The sequence below is a fragment of the Vulpes vulpes genome, chromosome 8 (genome assembly GCF_048418805.1).
Source record: "Vulpes vulpes isolate BD-2025 chromosome 8, VulVul3, whole genome shotgun sequence".
In the NCBI taxonomy this organism is placed as follows: domain Eukaryota; kingdom Metazoa; phylum Chordata; class Mammalia; order Carnivora; family Canidae; genus Vulpes; species Vulpes vulpes.
In genome coordinates this window covers 59,074,374-59,101,299 of record NC_132787.1, presented here as the reverse complement: position 1 = coordinate 59,101,299, position 26,926 = coordinate 59,074,374, and the positions used below count along the sequence as shown (strand labels likewise).

Below are 26,926 nucleotides of genomic sequence, written 5' to 3'. Positions count from 1 at the left end.
GTGTCTGCGCCAGAGCTGGGACATAAACCCACTCCCCTCCAGGAGCCCCTTGGTCTCTTGTGGCACCCTGGACTTCATGACTATCTCCGTCATAACAGAGTCCTTGAGGACCAAGTGGGAGGGTAAAGAGCTGATGGTCTGCCCAGATGGGGAAGCAGGGACGGAGAGGGACAGAAGAGGGAGGCTTTGGTTAGGGATGGGGTTGGGAGGACACAGCAATAAAGCCATCACGTTTTGTGAGAATCAGACTTGAGAGGGCATTACCATGGACACTGAACACACCAGAGGTTGCAATGTTCCAAGAAAACAGCCAAGGAGAGAAGGCGACAAGGTGACACAGACCAAATACCATTACTAATACAATATTAGCTGCATTTATTACGGGCTGATTTTTTTTCTAGGTACTGTTCTGAGCAACTGGCACAGATTTATTAATTTAATCTTCGTGAGGTAAGGTACCATTATTATATCCATCTTCTAGAGAAACTAGGCCCCCAAAGTTTAAGCGATTTGCCCAAAATTGCTGGGATGAGCTGAGATGAAAATACCCATCTGCCTCTAAAGCCATCTCATCACCATCACCCTAAGGGGCACTGCCTCTCCAGCAGTAACAGCACCCTTAACCTGGGTGCTAATTTCCCTTACTGCTGAAGTCAGGCCATAGGAACTGTGGTTCTCACAGAGAAAGAAAAGGACAGATATGTTCTTGTTCTGAGAGAAATAAAGCCAAGCCCTTTCTTATTTCCTTTTCTGATCCTGAGATAAGTTAGAACACAATGTGACGCCTGGTACTTGGCTTGCTTGGAATAACGCTAATTGTCCCTATTTTATTTTTTGCATTTTATTCATGTGAGTCACCTGAAACCCCTCCCATTCGCAGAAAGGGTGGGGAGCCAGCGTTCCACCTCTGTGGGGAAAGCCTGCCCTCGGGGTACCTCTGCCTCCTCCAGGGGGGCCCTCTGGGGTGCTGCCGGTGGTTTGTGGGCAGATCTATCTAGTGTCTGGGGTGGCAGGCCAGGCTGCTGGGCTTCCTGCACCACCCATGCTGTTCTCAGGGCTTCTGGGACGGGGAAGCCCTGCTGTATCCGCAGTCCCCTGGTAGGTATTTATTGCTTTCCTGCTCTGCCTACTTGGCTACTTCCTCCCCTTTCCTTTTTGGTGAAAACCAAAAGAATGATTTCATGTAGATTGGACGTAGTAATGAGAGAAATGATTCCGTATTAAAAACAGTGCTACTGTTAACTCCACTGCCTAACACCTCATTGTTTTAAAAATTTTATTTCTCAGAGCTCTTTCACTGCCATCATCTCCCTGGTTTCTCCAACAACCCCCATAGGTAAGGCAAGTGTTCTGTTTCTGTTTTGCCAACGAGAGTCAGAGGGGTATGATGGCTGTAGGCAGGACACACAGGCCTGGAGACCTGATTCCCATCCTATTTCAAAGAGGCTGTGCAGGACCTTATTCAGTCCCCCCACAAAATGTCTCAGGGGTGGGCTGCCTTATTATATTAATTTCCCATTTAAAGTGTTTACAGTCTATAGATTCTGCTCAGAGCAACAGCCTAGGGACCCGGCCTGCCTGGATCCTTATCTAGCCTGGGTTCTAGCCACAGAGGAATTTACTGTGATATGACCTGGCCGGCTCCCTTCCATTTTCTGCTTTTGCGGGTGCTCTTATTTGTCTTTCTCTGAAGATCTGAGGTCCACTAACTAACCTTCTTCATCCTATCTAGGATATGCTCGGCACAAGGCAGAATTCTTGATCAGACTGGCTGTCCGCCATTGCCATGTGTTTGCTTAGAGATACATGCTAGGTGTTTGCTATTTCTCAGGTGCCTGAGAGTCTGGAATGGAGGAAAGAAGGCAGCTCCTGAGGAGGTTAGGGTGTGGGGGACATAGGCACAGGACCTGAGGAGGACACAATTGTTCCCCACTGCAGACAAGCTCACTCAGTCCCTTGGGCCACAATCTTTGTCCTTCTAGAATAACGATCTCCTCAAGAAAATCTGCTTATTTGTACTGTAGTCTATTCTTAGGCTATCAGAATCCTAGAGTTCAGAGGAAAAACATCCCTAAACTGACCTAGCAGCTCCAGTTCCTGAGACCTCTCCCCAACAATCAAAAAGCTTTGTCTGTATCAACTCATTTAAAGTGGCTCCCCACCCCCGCCCGCCATGGGACTGGATGAGGCACGCTCATCAATTTCTGTTGCTTTTTGGTGGTAGATGGTTTTACATACCCAGCTAATAATCATTTTTCATCTGAGAATATTTTTCTCTGTCTCTGTGCAACTCTCCCTCCCTTCCAGCATGCCCTGGATGCACGTAATTATATATGTGTGTGTATATATACATATACATATACATATACATATACATATACATATACATATACATATACATATGTATATATATATTAAATATATATATATATATATAATATTGTACGGGACCTAGCTTCTGGGGAAGGTAAAGACTTGGGCTCTATGTAAATCGCAACAGTGATGGGTTACTGCGTCTTGTTCTATGTAGCTTGACATGTCTTAGTCATGGAGTCATTCAGCACCAGAGTGACAACCACCACTTCCTGGCACTTTGGCCTACTCTGTGCTGCATCCACGTGGTGCACTTAATAGGCATCAACTCGGAAACCTGCCACCTGAGAAGTATCAATGCTGTCAACTAGTCTCATTCTGATGACGTGGCTCTAAACCACTCCTCTATCTGTCTCTCCTCATATCCCCCCATGTAATTAGGCTTCCTGTAGGCTGGCTCCTTCCATATTGAGGAACATAATAACCTACCTACATAAAAGAACAAAACCTACAGCAGATATCACGCTTATGAGTTCTCTTCTGTTAAATCACCTCATGCCATGAGGTCTGTGGTATGTTAGTGTTCATATTCCACAACCGGGGAAACCGAGACACAGAGAAGTGAAGGCATTTACCTGAGACTGCACAGCTAGTGAGGGGCAAAGCTGGAGAGTCTGCTCCAAAATCCACACCCTGACTCCTCTGGTGCAATTCCAGCAGGAGCTCAGAGGAATGGGGACTCTCAGCTAAAAAGCTGTTCACTTTGCAATTATACATGCCAAGAGGATGCTCTTTCTTTTTCCTTGAGGAAAGTGCTTGAGGAATCTCTAATGGATGAGGTCTGGGTTTTCCAATGAAAATACAGGGCTGGGAGCCAGATCTCTGGACCTATCAACTGACCTTTAGGTGCGTCCTCTTAGAATTCCTTAGTTTTGTTATCTGCGATTTGGAAATAGAACCTAACTTGTAAAAATGCTTTGGAGAAACCGTCTCAACCACGTAAGCTATAGCATGTCACTTCTGCAGCCCCTACAACTCTCAGGTAAAACTGAAAAACAAGAAGTAAAACAGTATTATTGGAGTGAGTCAGAGTTTTGAAAAAGGCAAGCCAGCTCCTCAGCATTCAGTTCTGAAACCCTTTCCTTCCACACAAGGTCCGGCTGCAATCAAAACCAGGATCCCAGACCCTGCGTTCAACACAGAGAGAAGGCTACAACAGTCAGCCTGTGACCCTGAGGAGCCACACGGCTGCTATTTGTGTGTGCAGAAAGACCTGCCACCATCCTTGCTCACAGACAGGACTTGATGCGCCCCAGCACATGCCACCTGTCTGGACTTCCAAGGCTGGAGGGGCCAGCTCCCCACTCAGCACTCCTACAAAGAGCCCCTGCCCTGTCACTCTAGGAGGCAGCCCTAGCTGGGGATTGCAATAGGAAGTCGGAGGGGCTGGGGCGCCTGGGTGGCTTGGGCGGTTGAGGGTCTGCCTTTGGCTCAGGGCTGATCCCGGGGTCCTGGAATCAAGTCCTGCATCAGGCTTCCTGCGTGGAGTCTGCTTCTCCCTCTGCCTGTGTCTCTGCCTCTCTCTGTGTCTCTTATGGATAAATAAATAAAATCCTTAAAAAAAAAAAAAGAAGTCAGAGGGGCAGGCTGATGGAGTTTGGATGACGAGAGGTAGGGGAGCTACCCCCAGGAGTTCACTGAGAGAGACTACAGCAGAGAGAGTGCAGGAAACCCCAAGTTGTCCAAGCAGGTCCTCTCTTGCTGGGCTCTCTATTTTCCCCATCAGCACCCCAGGGACACAGACAGCTTACATCAGCCTCCAGACCTTGCCCTGGTTCAGAGGACCCTGAGAAGGGGCAACAAGTAGCATTCTGATTGCCCTTACCCCCTGCCCTCAGTATCCCCAGCTCCTGCTCACCCTCAGGGATCAGTGCTGGGTCTCTCCACCCTGGCGCCAGCTGTGATGTCAGGATGGGTCTTTATCACAAGAGGGAACCTCTCTCCATCATAAGGAGGAGGAAGCAAAGATCCCAGACAGGAAAGTATTCCCCCAGGGACAGAGGAAGTTCTACAAAACCTAAGCAGTCACCTGCCCAGAAGCAGGCAGCTAGACCACGTGTGCTCCTAAGACCCCTCCTGCAGAGGGGACTCGAGGCTGTGAGGCTCTATTTCTTTAACAGCCACTTGAATGTGCCAAGCCCGGTCACCAACACTCTTTAACAAAGGGGCGATAAGAGTTTAGTGGGCTCATTGCTCTGGAACTTATTCTGAAAAGAAAACACACAGATTAGTGACTGCCACCCTGTGACATGAAGTGAGATTTTCCAAAATCTGGGCCTACTTCTTTTTTAAAGTCCTATTACCTCACACTCTTTGCTATGTAAGTCCATAAGTGGTGTCCTGGTATATTTGTCTTCTCACTTTATTGCCAGAGAGTAGGTATCTTTCTTATTTGGAAAATTATTTATTGAGGAAAGAATTAGTCTCTGCCAACATGTATATCACTCCGTTTATGCTGTAAGAAATATCTGAAGTGAGGAGGAGGTCTCTGACTTCACAGGACTGTTTATCGTTGCCACAGTCCAGAGAGACAAACAGAACAAGCACAGGCTGGGGTGTCAGCAGACCTGGGCTGTGGGCTGAGCCCTCCACGAAGAGCTGGAAACCTTGGCCAACTGCCAACCTGCTGTTGTTTTATCTGCTGGTTCTCTCTCCTTAGTATACATAGCGCCAAGATTCTTGATAACACGTTTGCCTGAAGCTCCAGCCCTGGGCTTAAGCGTCTCACCACCAGCCACTCACTAAGGGCAGAAGGGAGGTGTGCTGAGGATGAAGAACTGAGGTGGGCAAACCCACACCCAGGCCCCAGGCCCCCAAGAGCACACAAGAAGGACTCAGGCCCGGCTGTATAGACTGTTGTTTCCCCTAGCCAGAATTCACTTCCTCTTCATATCTGTGAAAGACACAAACCCTCTCTGCTCAGTCCCTGCAGACTTTAACCTTTAGGGCAGACATGAAGCCAAGGCTTCAGCCAACAAGCCCATCCTAATGCCTGGCGGGGGAACAGGCACTGGCCCCAGGATTGGCAATGAGAGCAAGGGTCAGGACTTTAGCTGGAGCTGCTGGAACGAAAGAAGGGTGCCAGCGTGACTAGGGAGATGGCGTCGGAGCTGGGAGCAGCCACATTATCATCTTCAGGAAACCTGCCTGAGCATGGAGCCAAAGGGGAGCAGAGCTAAGAGACAGGGATAGGCAGGACTTGAGCATATCACCTGCACCCCTGAGGCCAGTACTAATCCTGGACTTTTAAGTTTTGTGAGTCAAGAAATTTCTGTTTTGTTCAACATAGCTTGTGTCAAGTTTTTGTGATTTGCAATCAAGGGTGTTGACAGGGCATTTCTTGCCTCTTGGGCCCCTCACATTGCCTCAGTTTAGATTAGCAAATAGGACCAGGAATATCTGCATGGAACCAGTTCACCCCCCTACTCAACCCAGGATTCCCCTGAACTGAAGAACACTCCATTCTGGGTTTTGCCATGTGAGCGGCCAATTACAGACCGATGTAGGTGAAAGTTTGCTTTTATCTGTCACTTCTTTGGTTTACAAAATCATGAAAAAAGGTTTTCTTACGTTGGATCTAAACTTACGCCTGTGTACCTACTATGGGCACTTCATTTGTGGGGCAAGGTAGATGGAGCCTGCTCCCCAGATTGCATCTCAGGTCCACATCCCTCCCCCCCTCTCTGGACAGGAACCCTTTCTTGTGCAACTCAGGTTCCTACCGAAAATCATAAATTATTACTTTGAGGCTTGACTCTTCTATCACTGATTATTTTTTTTTATCGTTTTGATTCCTTCTGGCCCTGACTTTAATAATGTAGGATAATAACGTTTAATAATGTTTCCTTTTTTCCCATCTCTTTGCTCACAGTTCCTACTGCTGACAACCACCACGGGCGATGCCCTTGTGTCTGAGTGTATCAGTAACCTAGCATGTTCTTTTCTGTCTCCTCTCTCATTCCACAATGCATTGTGGGTCATACCTCCCCCAAACCCTAGTTATCCCTCTGTTGCTTACTAATTTAACAAGCTTTGACAGTCAGGGTCCTGTGTGCTTGTCCACGCCCCCTTCCCTCCCTGACACTTCTAATCCTACCTCCCACCTTGCCCCAATCTATTCCCCTCTAACCAGAGTCCTTTGCCTGGCCTGGGCTTGCTGATCACTGTCTTGTGGACACGACTCTTGTGGTCTTGCCCTATGGCCTTTGCTGTCTTCATTTTGCTTCCACTCATTGATGACAGCCTGGTCTTTCAAACCTAAATCAGATCCTTGCCTCACCAGTTTAGAATGACCCCTGATGTGCCCAAATACCACTTAGCTGGCTTTAGTTATATATTAGTTTCCATCAGAATTTAAATTGTTAACTCTGTGAGTCTTTTTAAATAGATTGCAAAGATACAAGGGAGTGAGTACAGCATTTGTTCTCATCACTGTCTCTCATGAATAAATAAATAAAATAAAAAAAATAAAAACACCATGAAGAGAATTTTAGATGGCCAGATGTTTATCCTCAACGAAAGGGAGACAGCCTTTCTTACATGTTTTTCATATAACTCAGGTCTTCATGGTCTTTTATTTTTTTAATTTAAAAAGTTATTTATTTATTTATTCATGAGAGATACACAGAAAGAGAGAGAGAAAAGCAGAGACACAGGCAGAGGGAGAAGCAGGCTCCATGCAGGGAGCCCGATGTGGGACTCAATCCTGGGACTCTGGGATCACGCCCTGAGCCAAAGGCAGACGCTCAATTGCTCAGCTACCCAGGCGTCCCTTTTCATGGTCTTTTAAAAATGGTTTCTCTTCACTATTGCTGAAAATTTCCAGTTCAAGCTCAGAAATTACATTATAGAGATTTACGTCTTCCAACCTCAACCTCAGTGGTGACGTGGGTACGTGGCTGGGTGTTAGACAGTTAGTTATTGCCAAACAACTTGAAGAAGAAGGTCTGCCTGTAAGTGAGCTGGTGGATGTTTTCCCACGTTTTAGTTCAACAAAGGGTAGACTCCTTCCCCATCCCTGGGGGCACAGATGCAGCTGTTGATGGAACGTCCTGAGAGTCCTACCTGAGGAAGAGGAGATAAATAGGGTTCCAGCACAGAGACAACAGCATGTGATGAGAAAACAGATTGAAGGCTAATACCCTGAACCTCTATGTGCCTGAGTTTCAGAGGCAAATTATTTCCATGCTTTTATTGGGACTGACATCATGTTAGGACATTAAGTAACTACCGAATTCAGAGTAGGGAGAGCAAATAATGTTCACCTCAAGGATCAGTTATATATGGTTGGAGGGGCTAGGTTAGGAAGATGCCCCTAAAGGAGTATCCTGGATTAGCCATCCCTTCCTCGGGCTGGGGAAACAATGAGTAGCTGCCTGCCTTATACTGGCCAGTGCTAATTCAGAGTCATCAATAAGGATCTCCTTAATGCAATCTATCAGAAACCCACCTGACTCCCGAGGCACCATTCAAGCACCCCTCCACCTGGAGCTTGTCCTGCAGTCTCCCAGTATTCTCTCCCACTTTTTTTTTTTAAACATAAGCTCTAAGCCCAATGTGGAATTCAGATTCATGACTCTGAGATCAAGAATAGTATGGTCTATTGACTGAGCCAGCCAAGAGGTTGCTAGAAGCTTCTTCTAAACCTGTGATGCTTTTTAAATGTGACTGCTATAGTCACAGGCATATACCACCACTGTTCCCATACAAGACTTTTTTTTTTTTTTATAAGTAATCTCTATTCCCAATGTGGGGCTTGAACTCACAACCTCGAGATCAAGAGTTGCATGCTCTACCAACTAAGCCAGCCAGGTGCCCCTTCTCACATCTTAATTCAGTGATTATGTTTGTACCACACATTACTACTTAACCTATGCATGGGATTACTGTCGCTATTTACCATCGCATATGTCTGGAGAGGCCAGAATCCCATTACGACGGGATCAAACTATTGCTATGATGAATCCAGTGGGCACAGAGGTGTGATTATAGTGAATGGAGTTAGAAATTGTAGGGCACAGTTATGGAATACGCAGCCCCTGGCCCATTAGCAGCATGAGGGGAGATGCATTCCTTCTGCTACCCTCCCCTGACTCTTCTGTACGTCCCCTGGAGGCAGTGCAGGACAAGGACAGGCTGAGCTTTATCTGGGGCACAGGGGCCTCTCTGAGATAGAGAACGGTTCTGAGGAGGTCCGTGGAGCCAGGAGAGCCTCAAGGAGAAATATGTTAAATGTGTGTGTAGGCTTTGGACAGAGGGACGTGTGCTATCTGGAAACCACATGGGTGGCAAAGAGCATTTCAGTGTCGAAGTACAATGGCAGATTCCTCTGCTTCTTCCCTATAAAAACTCTGACTTTATCCAAGTGTCAGAGGCCCCCTGGGGAGCTTGGGCCCCTTACCAAGCCCAGGGTTACTCTTCTTTAGTCAGAAGAGCCAATCATTCTAGCTTTCTTCTTGGGCATGATGAGCTCAGGTATGAGCACACAGTACAGTTCTGGCCAATATGCTGCAAGGAGAGGCTGCTGGGTGTCTTCTGACACAGGTTGTAGTCATTCCTAAGAAGGGCCACATGAGGTGAAACATCCTTTCTTTCTCTTTTGGACGTTGCCATTTGAGGACACGACCCTTGGAGCCACCATAGCTATCTTTCAAACCTAAGGGGACGTGTTTGAGGTCATCTCGAGGACAGCCAGGGGAGAGATGGAAAAAACCTGGGTCCTTGATGACTTTGTGGAATCCTGAGTGAATGCTGGAGAGTCCCCATCTCCATGCTTCTTTTACTGTGCTTCATCAATTTCAATATAGGTCTGACATGGTCACATTTGAATGTCCCTAAAATTAGGATGCATTGGTTTTTTAAAAAGATTTTAAAAATTTATTCATGAGAGACACAGAGAGGCAGAGACACAGGCCGAGGGAGAAGCAGGCTCCCTGCGGGGAGCCCAATGCGGGACTCGATCCCAGGACCCCAGGATCACGCCCTGAGCCAATGGTAGATGCTCAACCACAGACCACCCAGGCACCCCAGGATGCATATTTTAGGGCACGTCATGGTTGAATTGGCAGCATTTCTTCTTTTCTGAGTGGAACTTAAAATAATCGTGTGTTTTACAAAAGACTGCCTCTAAGATTTGATGAGATGTGTGTGGACTGTTCTTCCTGCCGCCCATCTTAGAGTACGTTCCTTGTTACTTTCCTCCAGAAGAATCCTGGCTGCGATGCTGCTCTTCTGGGGAGGCCAAGGGTGGGCTGGGTGCTGGAGAGGGGAGCAGCACAGCTGTGAGGAGCCTTCCCCGAGGCTCTAAGTGAGCCTGGGCGCTCTGTCCCTCCCAGGAAGCAGACACTGCTCTTCTTGGCACTGGGAGCAAACGACCTGCACAGGACCTTCCTCTCCCTGTACCCTCCGCACTCTATAGGTGGTGCAGGCTGTGGAGCAGCCTTTCCCACAGGGAGGGCTCTCACTGGTAGTGACAACAGTCTCGGGCTTTCTGAAGTCTAGAAGCCAGGTGCACTCAGCTAGAGGGTGAGTACAGTCTGCAGAAGAGGATGAGACGTAGATTGCAGGGACTGAACCCAGGGAAATGCTCAGCCCCCTTACCTCAGGCTTACCATGTTGTCTCAGAATTGCAGGCCACCCCCCCCCACTCCCTGGCCACCTCTTACCAAAGTTGGGGGGAGGTGGCCTCATCCCCAAGGGAGCCCTGCCCTCCACAGTCCCTAGTTGGGGGGACTGGGTACCTCTGAACCTTGAGATATCCCTGCACTTGGGATTGCATCTCTCTCATAGACAACTTAAAATACAAGATCAGCATAAACCCCGAGTCAGCAGGGACCCCACAGCCCAGAGGGCTGACTGTGGAACGGACTCTGTGCTGCACCCCCTTGCTCGGCAGGCCAGTCCCTCCACACTGGTCTTCCTTGCCTTGATGAACCACGGGAGGAGCGGGCAGTGAAGGGGTGCAGGATCCCCGCTGGTCCTGGCCACACAGCCCCAGGGCTGGGCAGAGTCCGCACGGACCCGGTTTTGCTTCCTCACTTGCCCTCACATAGAAGTCCGGATACAGGTTCTGGGGCGGCGCTAGGCGGGGCTTAGGGCAGCTGAGGTCACTCACCCATGTAGAAATACTCTGGGGACTTGTCTTCTGATGAGAAGCCCTTCATGGTGCCTCCAAACCGAAACCAGAGTCCGAAGCCAATGACAGCCGACCCTGCCAGCTGGAAGGGAAACAACATGGTTTTCAGGGGGTGGAAAGGTGCAGTGTTCACATGAGCCAGGGGTGGGTGGGGGACCCCAAGTGCTGGGGCTGGAAGAGGGCATCTCTTTAGAAATCAGCCCATCTGCCCTTCACGTTTCTTGGGGGAGGAGAAATGATGGGCTCCAAGCCCCCCAGGTCCCCAATGTGATATCAGAACTGGGGGTTCCTGATTCCAAGGTGAGTTTGTCCTGTTCTGCTGGGACTGTCCTGTGGTTGCCAGGTATGGACAGCATGGCCTGGGAGGCGTCTCAGAAAGAATGTTCTAATAATAGTCCCCCTGGAAGGGATTTGCCCCCTGCCATGCTGTCCGTTGCTGGGTACTCTGGACCTCCTCACCAACATCACAGTGAGAGGGGACTATGTTTCCACCTCCAGTCACCAACAGCAAGATGAATCCTAAGACCTGAGGGGGAACCCACTTTTCTAAATTGGAAGAAAACACACAAACTTCAGAACCGCCCACACCTCCTGAGTGTGCAGGGCCAGTTAGAAAGCTGTCTCAGAGATATCTAGTACCCTTTCTCCCCGGAACCTCCGTGGTCATTGTATTGCCCAGGGATGGTTTTGCCAGGCATTGAAGGAACTCGCCTTGTTTTGTTTTGTTTTGTTTTGTTTTGGGGTTTTTTTTTTTTTGGTTGCTATTTTGAGTTTCCATGGAAAGTTAGAAGGGAAAAAATAATTTTCTGAAAAAGCATGGTCTGTGTGCTGTGTGGCTCTTGGTGAGGCTGTGTGGCTGGCGCAGGCAGCAGTTGGGCAGGCTGGCGGCTGGTGGAGTCATTGCCTGCTTCCTCCAGGCCACTCTGAGGGCTTTTGTGAGGCTCCTTGTCAATGCTGGGAGGCTTTCCTACCATTTCAGAACTGTCACAATGGCCTGCCAGCAGGCTCCTGCCACAGGCACCCATCTGGAATTACATCATATCAATCAATCAACAGATATTTCCCGGGCACCTTCTGGACTCGGGGAAATAAGTAGATGTAAAGCTTGCCTTCTGGTTCTGTCAACCCATCTAGTTAGTGTGTGTGTTGGGGGGGGTGGGTGGCTAGAACAGATGAACAGCTTAGAGGCTGCTTCTGCCCCAGCAGAGAAGAGCAGACACAGATGCTGGCAACAGGACAGGATGCAGAGAAGTAGAGCTTTAATAAGGAAAATGGTATCAAGGTCAGGGTTGGACCAGAGCCCTTTGTACGCAGGGTCCCTCTGTCTGCAGGGCTTATATCCCAAGGACCTGGTGCTACCCTTTGGGGCTCTCAGTCTGGACTCATAGAAAGACTCAGTCCTTCTCTTCTTTCCCCTCCAAGCCGTTTCGCTCTGTGGCCCGCTTCTTTAGAAGAGCAGCGTGACTTCAGTGAGGAGTCGGAGGGGCTAGAGCTCTACCAGCTGGACTCTCTCATGTGGAATAAGTAAGAGTTTCCAGTACTCAGAGGAAAGCACTAATTGGATAATGTGAGGGACAGCTAAAGGAGCTGGACTCCATCAGCTTTAGAAGAGTTTTGCATTTTTAAAAGGGTGGCATGGCATGGAAAAATATGGAAAGAAGTCATGCTAAAACAGTCACAGTATTTATCTTTGAAGGTGGATTAGAGGTGGATTTTTTTCTTTTCATGCTATCTTTTAACTTGTCTGCAGTAAGCTTATATTACTCTTATAAATTTCAAAATGCTGTTTTTTGGATGCATTCGATGGTAGTTTATCTGCTCAATCCAGAAAAAGTGAGGAGGGTTTTCTTGGGCCACGCTCTAGTTTGGGAGGAAATCAGCTTTGAGGTCACTGCTGTTCTGGTGCAGGAAAGAGTGATGCCCTCGGGAAGGCACTGTCCTAAAAGCTCCCCGACGTTGCCTGCCTGGGACAGATGTGCCTAGCAAAGCCTCACAGGCCACCTTACCCATCTTGCCTCTGTGGTGACTTGATGGAAAGACAGTTTCCAAATACAAAGCAAAATCTATTGACAGAGGCATCAGGCCAAGGCATGCAGCCACTAAGCAGACTGTGGAGGAGGTGACTGGTCCCAGGGACACCCTACCACGCGGCCACATTTTTGGCATGTCTGTACACAGACTCTAATTTATTGCTGTCTGGGATCATCCTCCCAGACGGAATACATTTGTCCACTTCTGGCACAGATGTATTGGATGCATAATGGAAAATTAAAAGAGAGGTTGCAATTTCAAGCCATGGGGCAACAAGAAAAAAAAAATCTGCGCTTGCTCATCCACAGCCCCAACCCCAAACCACACGGGTTTCCTCCCAGGGTGAGGAAACTGTGGCTTAACTGAATGTCATCACTGTGTGCAGGGAATCCTCCCAGCACAGCCACTGGCCATGTCAGGAATATGTGGGTGAGGACCCATCAGGCCCAAGGTTGCTCATGACAACAGTGATCACTGCTTTGGAAAGTGGGATCAACAGAGACCACGTAGCCTGTTGGTCCTTTTGAACTCACCACTCCCATGAGGCTCCTGTTATACTCTGGTCACTGGACTCAGGCTGATACCTCACCCTCAAAATGGAACTGAATTGAAAAAATTCACCCCAGTTCCAAACCAGCCAGGAGCAAAGCCGGGAAAGAGACATCTCACTAAATGATGGGGGGGGGGGGGGGGCTTCAGGCCCAAGAATCCTAAATTTTAATCCCTTCTAGACCCAACCCCCTCCCTCATCACCCCATTCTTTCTTCTCTTCTGAATCTCAGCCACAACACTGCATGTCAGCCAATATTAGACAAGTAAGGAATAAGAGGCTGCCCCTTCCCTTGCCCCTAATTTCATCTCCTTCCTCTCCCTCCCAGTTTTTTAAGGAATCAACTGCAGTCTGGGTCAGGGGCATACTAGGCTTTAGGGAATCAATGATGAAAGACAGGATTCGTAGTCTCACATGGGAGATAATCCCGTAAGTGGGTACATGCAATATAATACAGGAAGTGTGCTCAGTGGAAGGGCTTGGGGTGCAGAGCAAAGCGTGACAACTGGTGTTCAGTAGAAGACATTCTGTTTTGGTTTACACCCTGAAGAATGAGTTTGAAGTCCCCGATCAGGGGAGGACTGGAGGGATCCTTACCTGGAGCCTTTGATGGGTACAGAGAGGAATCCAGGGCTGGAAAGGCAAGTTGGGGAAGACCATGCATGGCCCACGGCTTCTACTTAGCTTGTTATCATCTTGGAAAGCCTATGGTAGGGCCTTGAGGGTAGGGGAGATGGGAGCAACTCATTTTGATGGGAACAATCAGGAGCATGAAGGTTCCCTGATGCCAGACAGTGAGGAGCCAGAGATAAAGACCTGATGGCTGAAGGCGAGAGCGGGGATGCTGGGGAGTGGATGTGGTGAGCAGTGAGGACCATGAAGGAGCCACCCTAACAACTCAAGAACTTTGTGGAGAGCTGCTCTGCTTCTAGGACTAGTACCAATCCCCTGCCCTTGGAATAATTATCACTAGAAATGTTGCTTTTCCAGGAATAGACTTTTTTTTTTTTTAAAGATTTTATTTATTTATTCATAAGAAACACACAGAGAGAGGCAGAGACACAGGCAGAGAGAAGCAGGCTCTCTGTGGGGGGCTCAATGCAGGACTCAATCCCAGGACCCTGGGATCACAACCTGAGCTGAAGGCAGAGGCTCAACCACTAAGCCACCCAGGTGCCCCAGGAATGGACTTTTTTGTACAATAGCATGAGTGGGATTTTGATGCTAGTCACTTAATAAACATTTATTGAGCATCTATGGTGAGCAGGAGCCAAGGATTCATAGGAAAGGAAGATCCAGCTCCTTCTCAGGAGGGTCTCAGGGGCTGGTGAGGAAGCTGATTCCCACTGGGTGGTCCAGGAGGGACACTAATCTTGCAGGTAAGAATTCAATCACAGAACCCCAGGCCACGAGAAGATGCCAGATATCATCATTCTTTGTGTCACATTTGTTTTCTGAGTACCACTTGTACATCAGGAATTCAGAGAATGTGATGAAACAGGACTTTGAGGGCAAAAATGTGCCCATTATTTAAAAGGAAATAAAATAGAAAAAAAGAGGTAGCAGTGAAAGGAACAGTGACATATCAATCCACATCATTAAATAGTGGGTCACCAGATTCAATTATGCATCTGCACAGGCAAGTGATTTCAGTTTCTAATCATATTCCAGAGAGTCCGCAGAACACAAAGTTGCAAATTGTAAGCATATGTCTTTAGAGAAGACAGTTTGTGTTTCAAAACTGAAGTAGCAGAAAAGACGACTAAGGACCTGCTCAGAAAGTATTTAAAGCAAAGTGAATGGGCAAGAAGTTTCCTTTAAGTAATGGCTATCGGTCAGGAGCAGGTCATTTAGCACGAAGCAGAACTTGTTAAAGGATATCAATTTTATTTTACTGTATTTACTTCTACTTTCCTAGGATCACTGATGAAAGTTCTATCTTGAGGACACATTTTTTTTTCACTTAAAAAAAAATTTCGTGAATCACAAACATGGCTCTTCGGAAGGCACTAAGTTGGAAGGTGGACAGTGCTGAGATGCAAAAATGCCAAGATCACTCCCCAGACCTGGGTCCGCGGGCTGCCCAGCTTCCCTCCAGACTCTTTGCCCCCAGAGGAGGCCACCCTGATCACCATCCTGATACATTCCACTCTGCTATCGGATGACAAACCCCAGCAGAAAGCCTCCTTTCTGGGTAAAAAGTTTACTTGGGGAAGCTCTTGGACAGCACATGTTTTTTCACCTAGATGGGGGACAATTGTCCCTTGATGCTCTGATGCTCTCTCCACAGTTTCAGTTCCTTCTCCCACCTGGAAATGACTGCTTCTGCTATTTCTTTAGCTTAGAAAGCTATCCTCCCCTTCCCTTCCACCTAGCTCACAACCTGCCCCCCCCTCCCCCCGGTCAGCTGCGAAGTCACTTCCTCTGGAAAGCCACCCCTGGCCTGGGTATGTACCTGCCTTCATGTCTCATATAACCATTTCTATTTAAATATTTCTGGAATTTAAGAAAAAATTAAGGCCTGCATGGGGGTAGGGATAGGGTGTATACTGCACTTACCCCTCTGTGATGCAGAGCAGACTCCCAACAGACATCTGTTAAATGAATGAGTAGAGGGCCTTCACAAAGGTACCTCTCAGGCTGTGCTATGGACTGAATTGTGTCCTCCTGAAGCCCTGCCCCCAGTGTGATGGCATTTGGAAGTGGGACCTTTGAGAGGTGATTAGGTTTAGAGGAGGTCATGAGGGTGAGCCCCCCCCATGTTGGAATTCTCTTTAAGAGACTGCAGACAGCGCGTGTGCTCTCTCTCTCTCTCTCTCTCTCTCTTTCTCTCTCTCTCACTCTGCCCTGTGAGAACACAGTGAGAAGGCAGCCATCTGAAAATCAGGAGGAAAGCTTTCACCAATACCTTGATCGGCGATACCTTGATCTTGACTTTCCAGCCTCCAGAATTGTGAGAAGTCAATCCCTGTTGTGTAAGTCACTCTGGTTTTTTTCTTGTTTGTTTGTTTGTTTGTTTTTTTTAAATGGAAGCTTGACTTGACTAAGACAGACTGACAGGAGTGATTGCCCCCCAAGGGAATCCTTTGCAAAGCACTGTTTTAAAAAACATCCGTACCTGGGAAACACTATACCAGACACCTTGGAAGGCAGTGTGTGAACACACTGTTGAATATACTCAGCAAAATACTTTCCCACAGAAAAACAAAACAAAACTAGTGCATGAAGTATCAGTTCTGTGTTTTCTTTAGCCTTTAGATCTGTGCTGTGCGTTATGCACAGACACAAAGGGTACATCTGTACATGCCCTTTATAGGCAGGGGTATATGAACACTTAATGCAATTATAGCAACACACACACAATGCGCTCGAATGCAAGAATGAACAAGGTCAATTTTGTATTCTTGCTCCCCAGGGTGAATACCAGGTGCATACACAACCCAGCTCCTTTGCAATTCTCTTCTTTGCAATGAAGTCATTCAAAGCTGGAAATGACACTTTAACCCTAGAGTTGTCATTAAAAGCTTTTAAGCTAATACTTGCTCTTGGTGGCAATTCTCATCCCAGATGCAATCATGTAATGAGCACTCACAATCTTGATCTGATTGCGAGCCACATTATGATACCATAAGGGTAATGGAGTTCCATCCTTTTAGCAGGCGAGAGTGAGAAGCACATTTGCTCTGGAAGATGACACTAATTTTCTCAAAGAGGAAAGCCAGTTCCCAAGATTTTCATCCTCTTAATCAGTGAGGGCAAGGCAAAGAGTCAGGTGGCATTTTCTCAAAATCAAGGATTCTGTCAGAAGAAATACAAGAGCCAAATGCCACAGGACATCCATGTAAAACCATATCTGTGGAAGCTTGCTGCCTTTGCCTTGACGTCAGGAGCAGGTGAGGTGGAAGCGGGAGGCAGTGCTGTGGCAGTGTATGATGAAGCAGCTGTTGGCTTGGCAATGTGTTGGTTAGAGACCAGGGTTTCTGGCTTTTCCTATTATTATTCTCATAATGATTCCATGAGAACAAGCTCATGCTAAGAAATTCCTGAAAGACTTCCTTCAGGTAAGGATATATTTTAAAGCCAATCAATGCTGAATCCTCCACACTGATGGTAGCATTCTGCAATCAAAACCACGACAGTATCAGCAGCATGCTACTCATCTCTGAAGAGAATGCTGGGCTATGTACAAGAGCCGAACATACCTTCTTCTGTTTGTTTAGGTCATTAGGAAGTTAACCTGTGTGGATTGACTGGCACTGCTGGGAGGCGGTGTGGAAGTGCTCAGACCATTCCGGGCTCAGGGGAAGGAAACTAACCTGGGGTGGAGGAAAGCTTGCTGTCATGACAAAGCAGATACAAGACAGGTGGTGGAAAGCATGTTGGATTTATTTGGTGGGTCTACACAATGCCTTTTCTCTAAAGAAATACAGAGCGAAGGAAGAGGGAGGAAAAGTCAGCAAGAATTAGGAGAGAGATGATGGCGGTATAGTTGTCTTTGACAGCAACACAAATATCACAGGCTGCTGGCTAATGATTCCTGTGAGCAGATGGCTTGATCAAGTGAAGATCAAATATGTACAGAGCTAAGATTCAATTCAAGTGTCCGAATCGGATGAAATCTGATGTCTGCCCTACCTCACCTCGCGGAAGATTTCCAGGAGGACAATGATGACCTTTCCAACATTCTCTAACTTCCTCCTGGCAACACTGCCTGGCTCTTATCTCAGGCTTGTCCTCTGAGTAAACACTTCCCCTTGAGAGCTACAATGCCTACCCTGACATCTCACCTGTATCAAGCTTTCCATGAGCAAGGACTGGGCATTTAATGATATTTGTTTTACAGCCTAATATTTTCCAAGGTAGTTTGAGAGAACTACTCTTGAGATAAATAGGATTCTTATATATTCAATGATAATGGTCTACACCCAGTTTTAGTTGTGACAGAGAGACGATGGCAGAAAAAAACATTTTAGTAGAACTCAGGTTAGACTGGAGTAAGCCTAAAAGCTTTGGTTTATTAAAAAGTTAGCTTGGATGGAATCCCAGAGAAATTGTGAAAGTCTAGATTGGTGTTCTAGACAGCTTTCACTTAACAGCAATTTTGCCAGAAGCCATCTGTGTCCGGAAGGCAGGCAGCACTGGGTCATTTGCCGGGGGACGGGCTGATTTGAGAGTGTGCTATTCATCTCACTCGCCTGGGGCAAGCAGGTGGGCTCCCTCGCCATGTCAGCAGCTTGCCAGGCACCAGGCGCTGCCGTGCTGGGGGCCCTGCCATCCCTACCCAATTCCCTGGCCCTGGTTTATAAGCTGAATCTTTTCCCAATCGCCATTTTGATGGGGAGGACCACTTGGCATGCACTTTGGAACATTGCCAATTGCTCTTCTAGAAAATTTTACTTCTTCTGGGTATTCAGACTGCACAGTGATGCCCTGAGGCTGGAAAATAACAAAAACACCCACCGTATAGTGCTGTGGTATCATGGTATCAAGAGGCTGCAGCAGATAAAAGCAGGGGTTCTAGGCATCCCTAGATTTTAATCAGGCTCTGTCACTTAATAGTCTGTGATCTTGGGCAAGACACCTGATTGCTCTCTGTTTCCTCCTCTGCAAAGTGGAGGTAATAATAGTGCCTCCCTAAGAGGTTAAATGAGTTTGAGTTTCATACTTAGAAAGGGGAGTGCCTGGTACTTAGTGTTACTATGGTGGTAGACTTGTTAATGTTACATTCAAATCGAAAACAGAATCCTACCCAAGGTAGGAAACACTGCTCGCATAGTGCCCATAACCAAGTCCTCTGCTGCCTTTCTCTACTCATTTTTATTTTAGCTCTATGCTCTTTCCAGGATGGCTAGAATCCCTTGAGTTCTCTAAGTCATCTATTCTCAATATGTTAAGTGCCCCTTTCTAGAAGCTATGCTCCCCCTCTCTCTTTAGTTTTAGTTTTATAAGACCCAATAAAAGATAAAGAGAAAAAAGGTTTAGAGAGAAAAAATAACTCTATTTAGGCTAGAGCTACCCAACAGATCTTTCTCCAGTGATGTACATGTAAACGTCCTCGATCTGCGCTGTCCACTATTGCAGCCACTAGCCACGGTTATTAAGCACTTGACATGTGGCTACTGTGACTTAGGAGCTAAATAAATATGAAATCTCTTTCAGTACTAATTAATTTAAATTTGAATAGCCACACATGATTAGTAACATAGACACCATATTGAAAGTAACATGCTCGTCATAACTCCAGCCTTCTCTCCTGTGCGTCTGCAGATTGGAGTGGTGGACAACATAGACTCGGGCCACACAAGGAATCCCAGCTCTGCCGCTGGCTAGCTCTGAGTCCCTGGAAAGTCTCTTAAACTCTCTGTACCTCTGTTCCTTCCTGTATAAAGTAGGGGTGAAAATAGCTGCAATTTCAGGGGGCCAGTGTGAGCATTAAAGGAAATGTGCTCAGAAAGCAATGGCACACACCTTGCATTTATATAATGTTTACTCTTCTTCAAGTTTTTACTACTGAAATTAAATTTAAAAACTGTTTCTTTGATATATACCCTTTCTCAATTCCCTTCTTGCTTGTCCTCTGCCTTAAACTGAGCAGTAGTATTTTCAACCTAGCTCTCCTGCTTATCTCATATACTGAGCTGACTTTTAGCTTCTATGTCTGCAAAATGGAGATAATTATAGTATTTCATGGGATTGCTACAATTCATGACCAAATAGGATAATAAGTGTGAAAGCATTTTGTAAACTAAAACATCATAGGAATGTTAATTGGCATTATTATTTTTGTTCCCAATTAAATCCAAAAAGGATGAAGAGGTGGGCCAAGGTAACCCTTACTTATTGTAAGATGTGCTCCCAACCAATCTGATATTCTCATTTTACTTGCTTCTTCCTCAATTCCTTCTCCTGATTCCTTAGCAACCATGAAACTGTCTCAATGATCAGTATAGCATCACTTACTTCAGGCAAACAGCCCTGGTATGATATTTTTTTTTTAAAGATTTTATTTATTCATGATAGACACAGAGAGAGAGAGAGAGAGAGAGAGAGAGAGAGAGAGAGAGGCAGAGACGCAAGCAGAGGGAGAAGCAGGCTCCATGCAAGGAAACCAACGTGGGACTCGATCCCAGGTCTCCAGGATCATGCCCTGGGCTGAAGATGGCCTTAAACCGCTGAGCCACCTGGGCTGCCCCCCTGGTATGATATTAATTGTGAATATTAAGGCAGGGGATGTGGGTTATGTTCTCTTTTGCCATACATAGCTGGAGATCCAAAGATACTGCATGGATGTTCTAGAATTACACAGTGAAATACAGTGGACAATGAACACGTGGCTGCCTAGTAATTCTAGAAACCATCAAGTCTTAATATAAAAAAGGCTTAAAATAATAATGGTAAAGTAGTAACTGGAATTAAGAGAATTGCCAAGACAAAGGGCATTCTCTGCCCCATTCAGAAGTGAGAGCCAGCAGTAGGTCTTAACCAATGGTTCTCAAAGTGTATTCCCTAGACCAGTACCATCAGCATCACCTGGAGGCTTATTAGAAATGCAGACCTACTGGAGCACCTGGGTGGTTCAGTCGGTTAAGTGTCGGGCTCTTGATTTCAGCTCAGGTCATGATCTCAGAGTCCTGAGATTGAGCTTCGAGTCTGTGCCCAGCAAGGAGTCTGCTTGGATTCTCTCTCTCCCTCTCCTCCTGCCCCTCCCCCCTTGCATCCTCATGCACACTTTTGCTCTCTCTCCCTCTCTCTGAAATAAATAAATCTCAAAAAAAATAAAAAGACCTACTGAACAGAATATATACTTGGACAAGATCCTCAGATGATTTGCATACACCCTGAAATTAGAGGGGCACCAGTCACCAAGGTTTTCCCATCTCTTCCCAAGACTTTGGTAGCAGAGAGGCAGGGCAGGGTACAAATAGGCAGCTCCTGCGCTGGTGTCAGCAGTCGGTGCACATAATCCTGTGAGCTGGAGCTTTGCCACTGACTGCTGAACCTCTTCTAGGAGCCAAGGGATGAAAGAAGGAGGATCCCAGCAAGAAACAGTCACTGCCTCAAGGAGCAAAGACACTAGAGAGGAAATAAACTACAATAAAAGGCAAAATGGAGCACTAAATAGAGGTGTGAATGCCTCAAGGTCAAGGACCTGTGTCTTCAGTATTTTTGAATGCCTAAGCACTTGGTAGGATGCCAGGCACATGGTAGGTCATCAGCATATGTTTCCCAAATGACTGCAGAGGAAGAAATCTCTCTGGACTCCATGCCCTTGAGAAGCTATGAAACTCTTGCTCTTTTTCTTGTTTGGTTGGACACCTATTTACCACCTTTCTTTACTTTTATAAACTTCTTGGATTCTGGTGTCTACTCATGCTTCCAATTCTTAAATATGACTACTACTATTATCTTACATTATTGAGTATTAACTATGCATATGGACCACGCTACTTACTACTTTACATGTATTAACTCATTTTATCCACACAAAAATAACAGATGACGTTGGTACTTAATTATGTCCATTTTACAGATGAGAAATCTGAGGCTCAAATAGGTTAAACAACTTGTCTGAGGTCCCCTAGTTAGTAAATAACACAGACAAGAATCAATCCAGGCAGTGCAATGCCAATATCCACCTTCCTGGCTTCAAGTTCCTGGATTTGGATGGCCATCCTGCCTAGACCTGTCTGCTGGACTGCTGGCATTCTATCTCTAACCTTGCACAATGGCCCCTATCACAGACTCGTGGCCCCTTCTGGCAATGCCAGGCCCCTCTCATCCATTTAGGGGAGGCCGGCCTCTACCGCTGTCTTCTCACCTTGACAGAAATCAGAAACAAAGACTATCCTCCAAGAAGACCAAGAAAATTCTTATCTGCCTTCTGGGGTGGTCTAGCTTTTGGGTGGATCCCAAAGAAAGTTTTTAAAAAAAAAAAAAAAAAACAAACCAGTGTTCCAGACAGGTGGTAGCTCTAAAATTACTGTTTGAAAGAAGTTTGACAAAGAGGAGGAGGCCACCTGGCTAAGCCGCAGCAGTGCCAAACATCTTTCACTCCCAAGCTCAAGGGACACAGTCTTTCCCAACAGTACCTGCTAGGCATCACTGACTGAACCTCCAAAGCTGCATGAATACTGGTGAGAAGGAAAGTAGAGAAACTTCAGACAAGCCATATATGGCATGTGACTTTCAACAATGAACGGCCCTGCTTCCTGTCGGTCGCTATCACTGAGTTGCTCAGTACAGCACAATGATAGGAAAACGCTGAGCGTACAACAATAAGGCAAGGAATAAACAGTGCCTAGGTTTTTCTTTAAACCAACATATGCGGCTTGGTGTACTGTGGTGTTTTATTTATATTGCTATGCAACAGAAGAAAAAAAATAAAGGTGATTTCAGTGAGAGGCATGGGCATATGCTGTGCTATCTGATTGCAGTGTCCGAATTTAGACATGACAGATGTTGGGAGGGGTTCCATGGCAGACATCAACCATGATAACAGAAGTGAATTTAGTGGGGTTCAGGGCTAGGCTTTGCTTTTGTTTTTAAAAATGTAGTGGTGAATACAGTCAGCCAGGCAGTGTGCTGGCTCTGGCAGGATCTAGCTGAATGTTTATAAAATCAGAGTAGCCTAGGGAAACTTACTGAAACCAAGCTGCCAGAGGAGGCTGCAAATGGATTTGTCAAATTGGAGATCACAGAACACACTTGCCCCCACCTCCTTGCCTGCCTTCTGGTGAGTTCCTGATAGGAAAGACAGTGTGGTCACGGAAGGGCACAAATTGCAGATCACAGAACACACCCGCCCCCACCTCCTCGCCTGCCTTCTGGTGAGTTTCTGATAGGGAAGAGAGTGTGGTCACCGGTCACTGAGGGGGACCTTATATTTCAGAAGGGTAGGCACCTGAGCATGTGAAGGTGTGAGTGAATATGACACTTGAAGTCACAGCTGCAGCCTCATCTGCAGCCCCCATCCTTTGCCCCTTCCCCAAACTTCTCATGAACCCCTCCAACCAGGAAAAACAACTTCAGAAACTAGGGTGAGGCCTTTCTGGAATCAGGTTCCCTCAGTTACAGAGAAGGTGGATATCTAGATAACTTATCCCAAATAATCACTTTCCCCTAAATCATTATGTGTCAGTTTCCATTAGCCCTTTCCTAATGTAGATGCTGCCCATCTACTCTCCCATGGAGGTGAGAGAGGGGAAGGCCCCATCCCTTCCTCCTGGGCTCAGTCTGGGCAAACAAAGAACAAATCAACAGGTAATGTGCAAGAAGAGATAGGATCAGTCCTCTAGATCATTGATCATCATTGATCATTGGGGCAAATTGGGAAGGTCATTTGTACCAAGTGCTCTAACCTGCAGATTCATTCACTCCACAGATATTTACTAAATGCCTCCTGTGTGCCCAGCTCTGTTCTAGGCACTGGAGATATAACTGTGAACATACAGAAAAAAAAAAAAAAAAAAAAAGGCCTGCTCTCAGAGCATTCCAAGTTCTAGTGGGGAAAATTCACGGCGCAAACTGAGAGGATAATGTGTCATCCTATAACAAAGATAAGCTGCAGGTCACTTGGCAAATATACATGCTATTCCCCCAAATGAAGGGACCTGGGAAAGACAGCTAACTTTTACTGAATGCTCCTATGTGCAGGCACCAATAACATTTTTTGAGCCCTTACTATGTACTAGATTCACAGGAAGATGAGGTCAGGCACTTTATACATTTCATTTTAATCCTCCTCACAACCCTGTTACCCCACTGGTACAGATGAGCAAACAGACACCTAGAAGTAAGACTAACTTACTCGAGTACACCCTGGTTGTGTGATCAATAACTTGATCTCTGCACTCAAGCCCAACCCCTGTGTCATACGGTAATCCCACCCAGCCTTGTGCTGCTCCTCTGCCGGTGGGTGGTGTGTCAGCCCCCTTGCCTTGCCCACCTTCATTCTACCCGTCTTGGGAAGTCCAGCTTAAACACCCTATTCTTCAGGACCAACTTTCCTGGCTCCTCACTCTTGCTATGATCCTTTCTCTGAACTCCTTTTTTTAGATTTATTTATTCCAGAGAGAGAAAGAGAGAGAGAGAGAGAAAGCGTGTGCACAAGGGAGAGGGGCAGGGAGAGGGAATCTCCAGCAGACTCCTCACTGAATGCTGAGCCCAAGTGGGGCTCAATCTTAGAACTCTAAGGTCATGACCTGAGCCAAAATCAAGAGTTGAACGCTTAACCAACTGAGCCACCCAGATCCTCCAACTTTCTCTGCACTCCTTAATTAGATCATATATATAAAAGGTCACGTCTAACCCCAGCAGCTAACACAAGGCAGACAGTCAAACATCGCTTTGTTCCTTCTGTTTCCCTTCTTTACTGTGCTTATGGCCAAAGTGTGACATTTGTCACTTGATTATGTACTTATTAACTTGTTCTATATGCATTGGACTTGTTTTCTTAACAACATTAGCAGCTAACAGAACAGCATTTTACAGTTACAAGTTACATATATTTATATATTATAAATTATCTAATACTTATTTAATAACTGCTTAGCAGTGGTTCTCAAACTTGAGCAAGCATCAGAATTACCTACAGGGCTTGCTAACACAGAGTTCCTGCTTCAGCAGGCTTAGCATGGAGCTGAGAATGTGCATTTCTGACAAGCTCCCAGGAGATGCTGATGCTCTTGTCCAGGAGCCACCCTCTGAGAACCACCACTTAGGAGTGTAATGTACCACAGTGCTTGGGACCACAGAGGCTGAGTCTGAGTCCCACCTCTGCCACACACTAGCTATGTGACCTTGGGCAAGTCAGCCTACGTGAGCCTCTGTTTCCTCATCTATAAAAATGGGGATAAAATATTATACACATGGGCACTGTTGTGAGGATTAAGAGTAATAATGAATGCAATGTGCTTAGCACTGTCCCTGACACAGTGAAAACATTCAATAAATGCTCCCTATGATCCCTGGAAAGGCTGGCACAGCATCAGTCACTAAATAAGCACTGAGCCCAGCCTGAGAATTCCTTCTTAGACTGATTGAAAACTTGTTTTGAATTTGTAAGCAGTGAGAGCGAAGGGTGTCACCGAAGCATGACATCTAGAATTAACAGCTTTTAAAATTAAGCCAGACTATTAAAAAGCAGCACAGCATAAAGGACCTTTAGAAATGTCCCTCCCTGTAGTATGCTGAATGTAAATGCCCCATGTACAAAAATCATGTGTGTTTTCAAAATTCAGGGGCTGTCTTTGGGGTGCCTCCTTCATACCTTCCCCTGCTGAAGGATGCTGAGCATGGCAAGTTGTCTTCTGAGACGTTAGAGTTCCTGGAGTCACCCAGGCATCTGGGCTAATGGGTTGGCAGACACAGGCAGAGCCCATCATTCAATAATTAATTAGTTGCAGTCATGGGAAGACAAACTCCCTGGAGCAGACAGACAGTCACCATCCTCCTCTCTCCTAGCTGTTTCAAAGCATCCAGGCCATTGCTGCTCCCCACTAGCCTTAGGAACCTGTTTCCCCAAAATAAGATTTATATTTTCCCCCAGGGTCTGACTGACAGTTTCCTGAGAAAACCCAGGAGGAATGTGCAGACAAGACAATTTTTAGACCTTGTCTTACAGTCCTCCAGGGCCTGAGACAGGGTATCCAGGGATCTAGGGATGGTCTGGCCCTAACCTTGTCCCAATAACATAGGAGACAAGGGGCATGGCCCTATCTCTCTGTGAACCACTAATCCGGGGAATGTTTGTTCAATGCAAAGTTGAATGAGATCATCTGTGGTATTTAGCAGAGGCTGCGAGCTAGGGGCTGTGGGGAGATGCTGCTGCCCTTTGGAAACCCCTATCTTCTCACCATCCCCTTCACAGAAAGAAGAGCAGCACCGCCTCCTCCCAGCCCGAGGTACCTTCCTCTGACCCTCAGAATAAGGACGACACCTGCCCCCCCCATTTTCACTCCTACCCCCCATTTCCTTAAACAAAACCCTCACCGCCAGGTGGTGTCCCCACACACGCCGTTTGGGGCACCACCGCGGGCAGCCCCGCAGGGGCACAGGGGTTTCTCTCCCAGAGCCCAGGCCAGGCCCCGGCTGCAGCGGACGGCAGGGCGACAGGGGGGAGTGCCCCGGAGGGCGCGAGGGCGAGCCACTCCTCAGGAGGTGAGGGAGGGGGGCTGGTGTCCCCGCACCTGGAGTCAGCAGCTGAGGCAGAGGCTCCTCAAAGGGAAGAGCCTCAAGGTGTCCCCCTTCTCACCGGCTCTTGTTGCTCCACCTCTCCCTCCCTCTGCGCTCCCCCTCCATCCCTCTCCTCCCTCTTTGTCTGCCTCTTCCTCACCTCCGCCCTTCCGGACACCCAGCCCTCTGGAGCCCGGCTCGGACGCCGCGGCGGCCGCTCCCCGGGGACCCCGGCCCCGCGCCCGCGCCCCCGCCCCCGCCCGCGCCCCCGCCGCCGCCCGGCCCCTCCCCTGCCCGGCCTGCCGCTCCGGGTCTCACCCAGAAGAGCAGGTTGAAGCCGAGCAGCAGGTACTTGATGCACCGCAGGCCCCCGCGGAAGCGCCCCATGCTGCGGCCCCGGCGGCGGGATCCCGAGTCCCCAGGCCCGCGCTCGGAGCGCCGGGAGCGGCGGGGCCGGCGGGGAGGGGGCGGAGCGCGAGGGCCCGGGGCGGGGCCTGCGGGGCGGGGCGGGGCCGGCGGGGCCGGCGGGGCGGGGCGGGGCGGGCCCCCGGGGACCCCGAGAGGCTGGCGGGGGTGGGGGCGCAGAGGGGCGGAGATCCCGAGGCCGGAAGGACGCGCCCCGGGCTCTGTCCCCGAAACGCGCGCGGTCGGTCCCCCTGATGCGC

General features: G+C 47.6%; 1 protein-coding gene across 3 annotated transcripts in view; it reads right to left on the bottom strand.

Annotated features, from left to right (window-relative positions):
* TSPAN2 (tetraspanin 2) overlaps window positions 1-26,926 on the bottom strand; it is a 49,694-nt gene that overhangs the window by 22,271 nt on the left and 497 nt on the right. Inside the window, exons 1-2 of one of the 3 annotated variants that reach the window (XM_072766811.1) lie at window positions 26,580-26,732; window positions 10,487-10,589 (exon numbers count right to left, since the gene is read on the bottom strand). In XM_072766811.1, coding sequence (XP_072622912.1) covers window positions 10,487-10,589; window positions 26,580-26,648 — 172 coding nt within the window. In that variant the 5' untranslated portion in view covers window positions 26,649-26,732. Of the gene's footprint in view, window positions 1-10,486; window positions 10,590-26,579; window positions 26,733-26,926 lie in introns of those variants that run through there. The other 2 variants (XM_072766810.1, XM_025994628.2) reach the window with 2 other exon arrangements.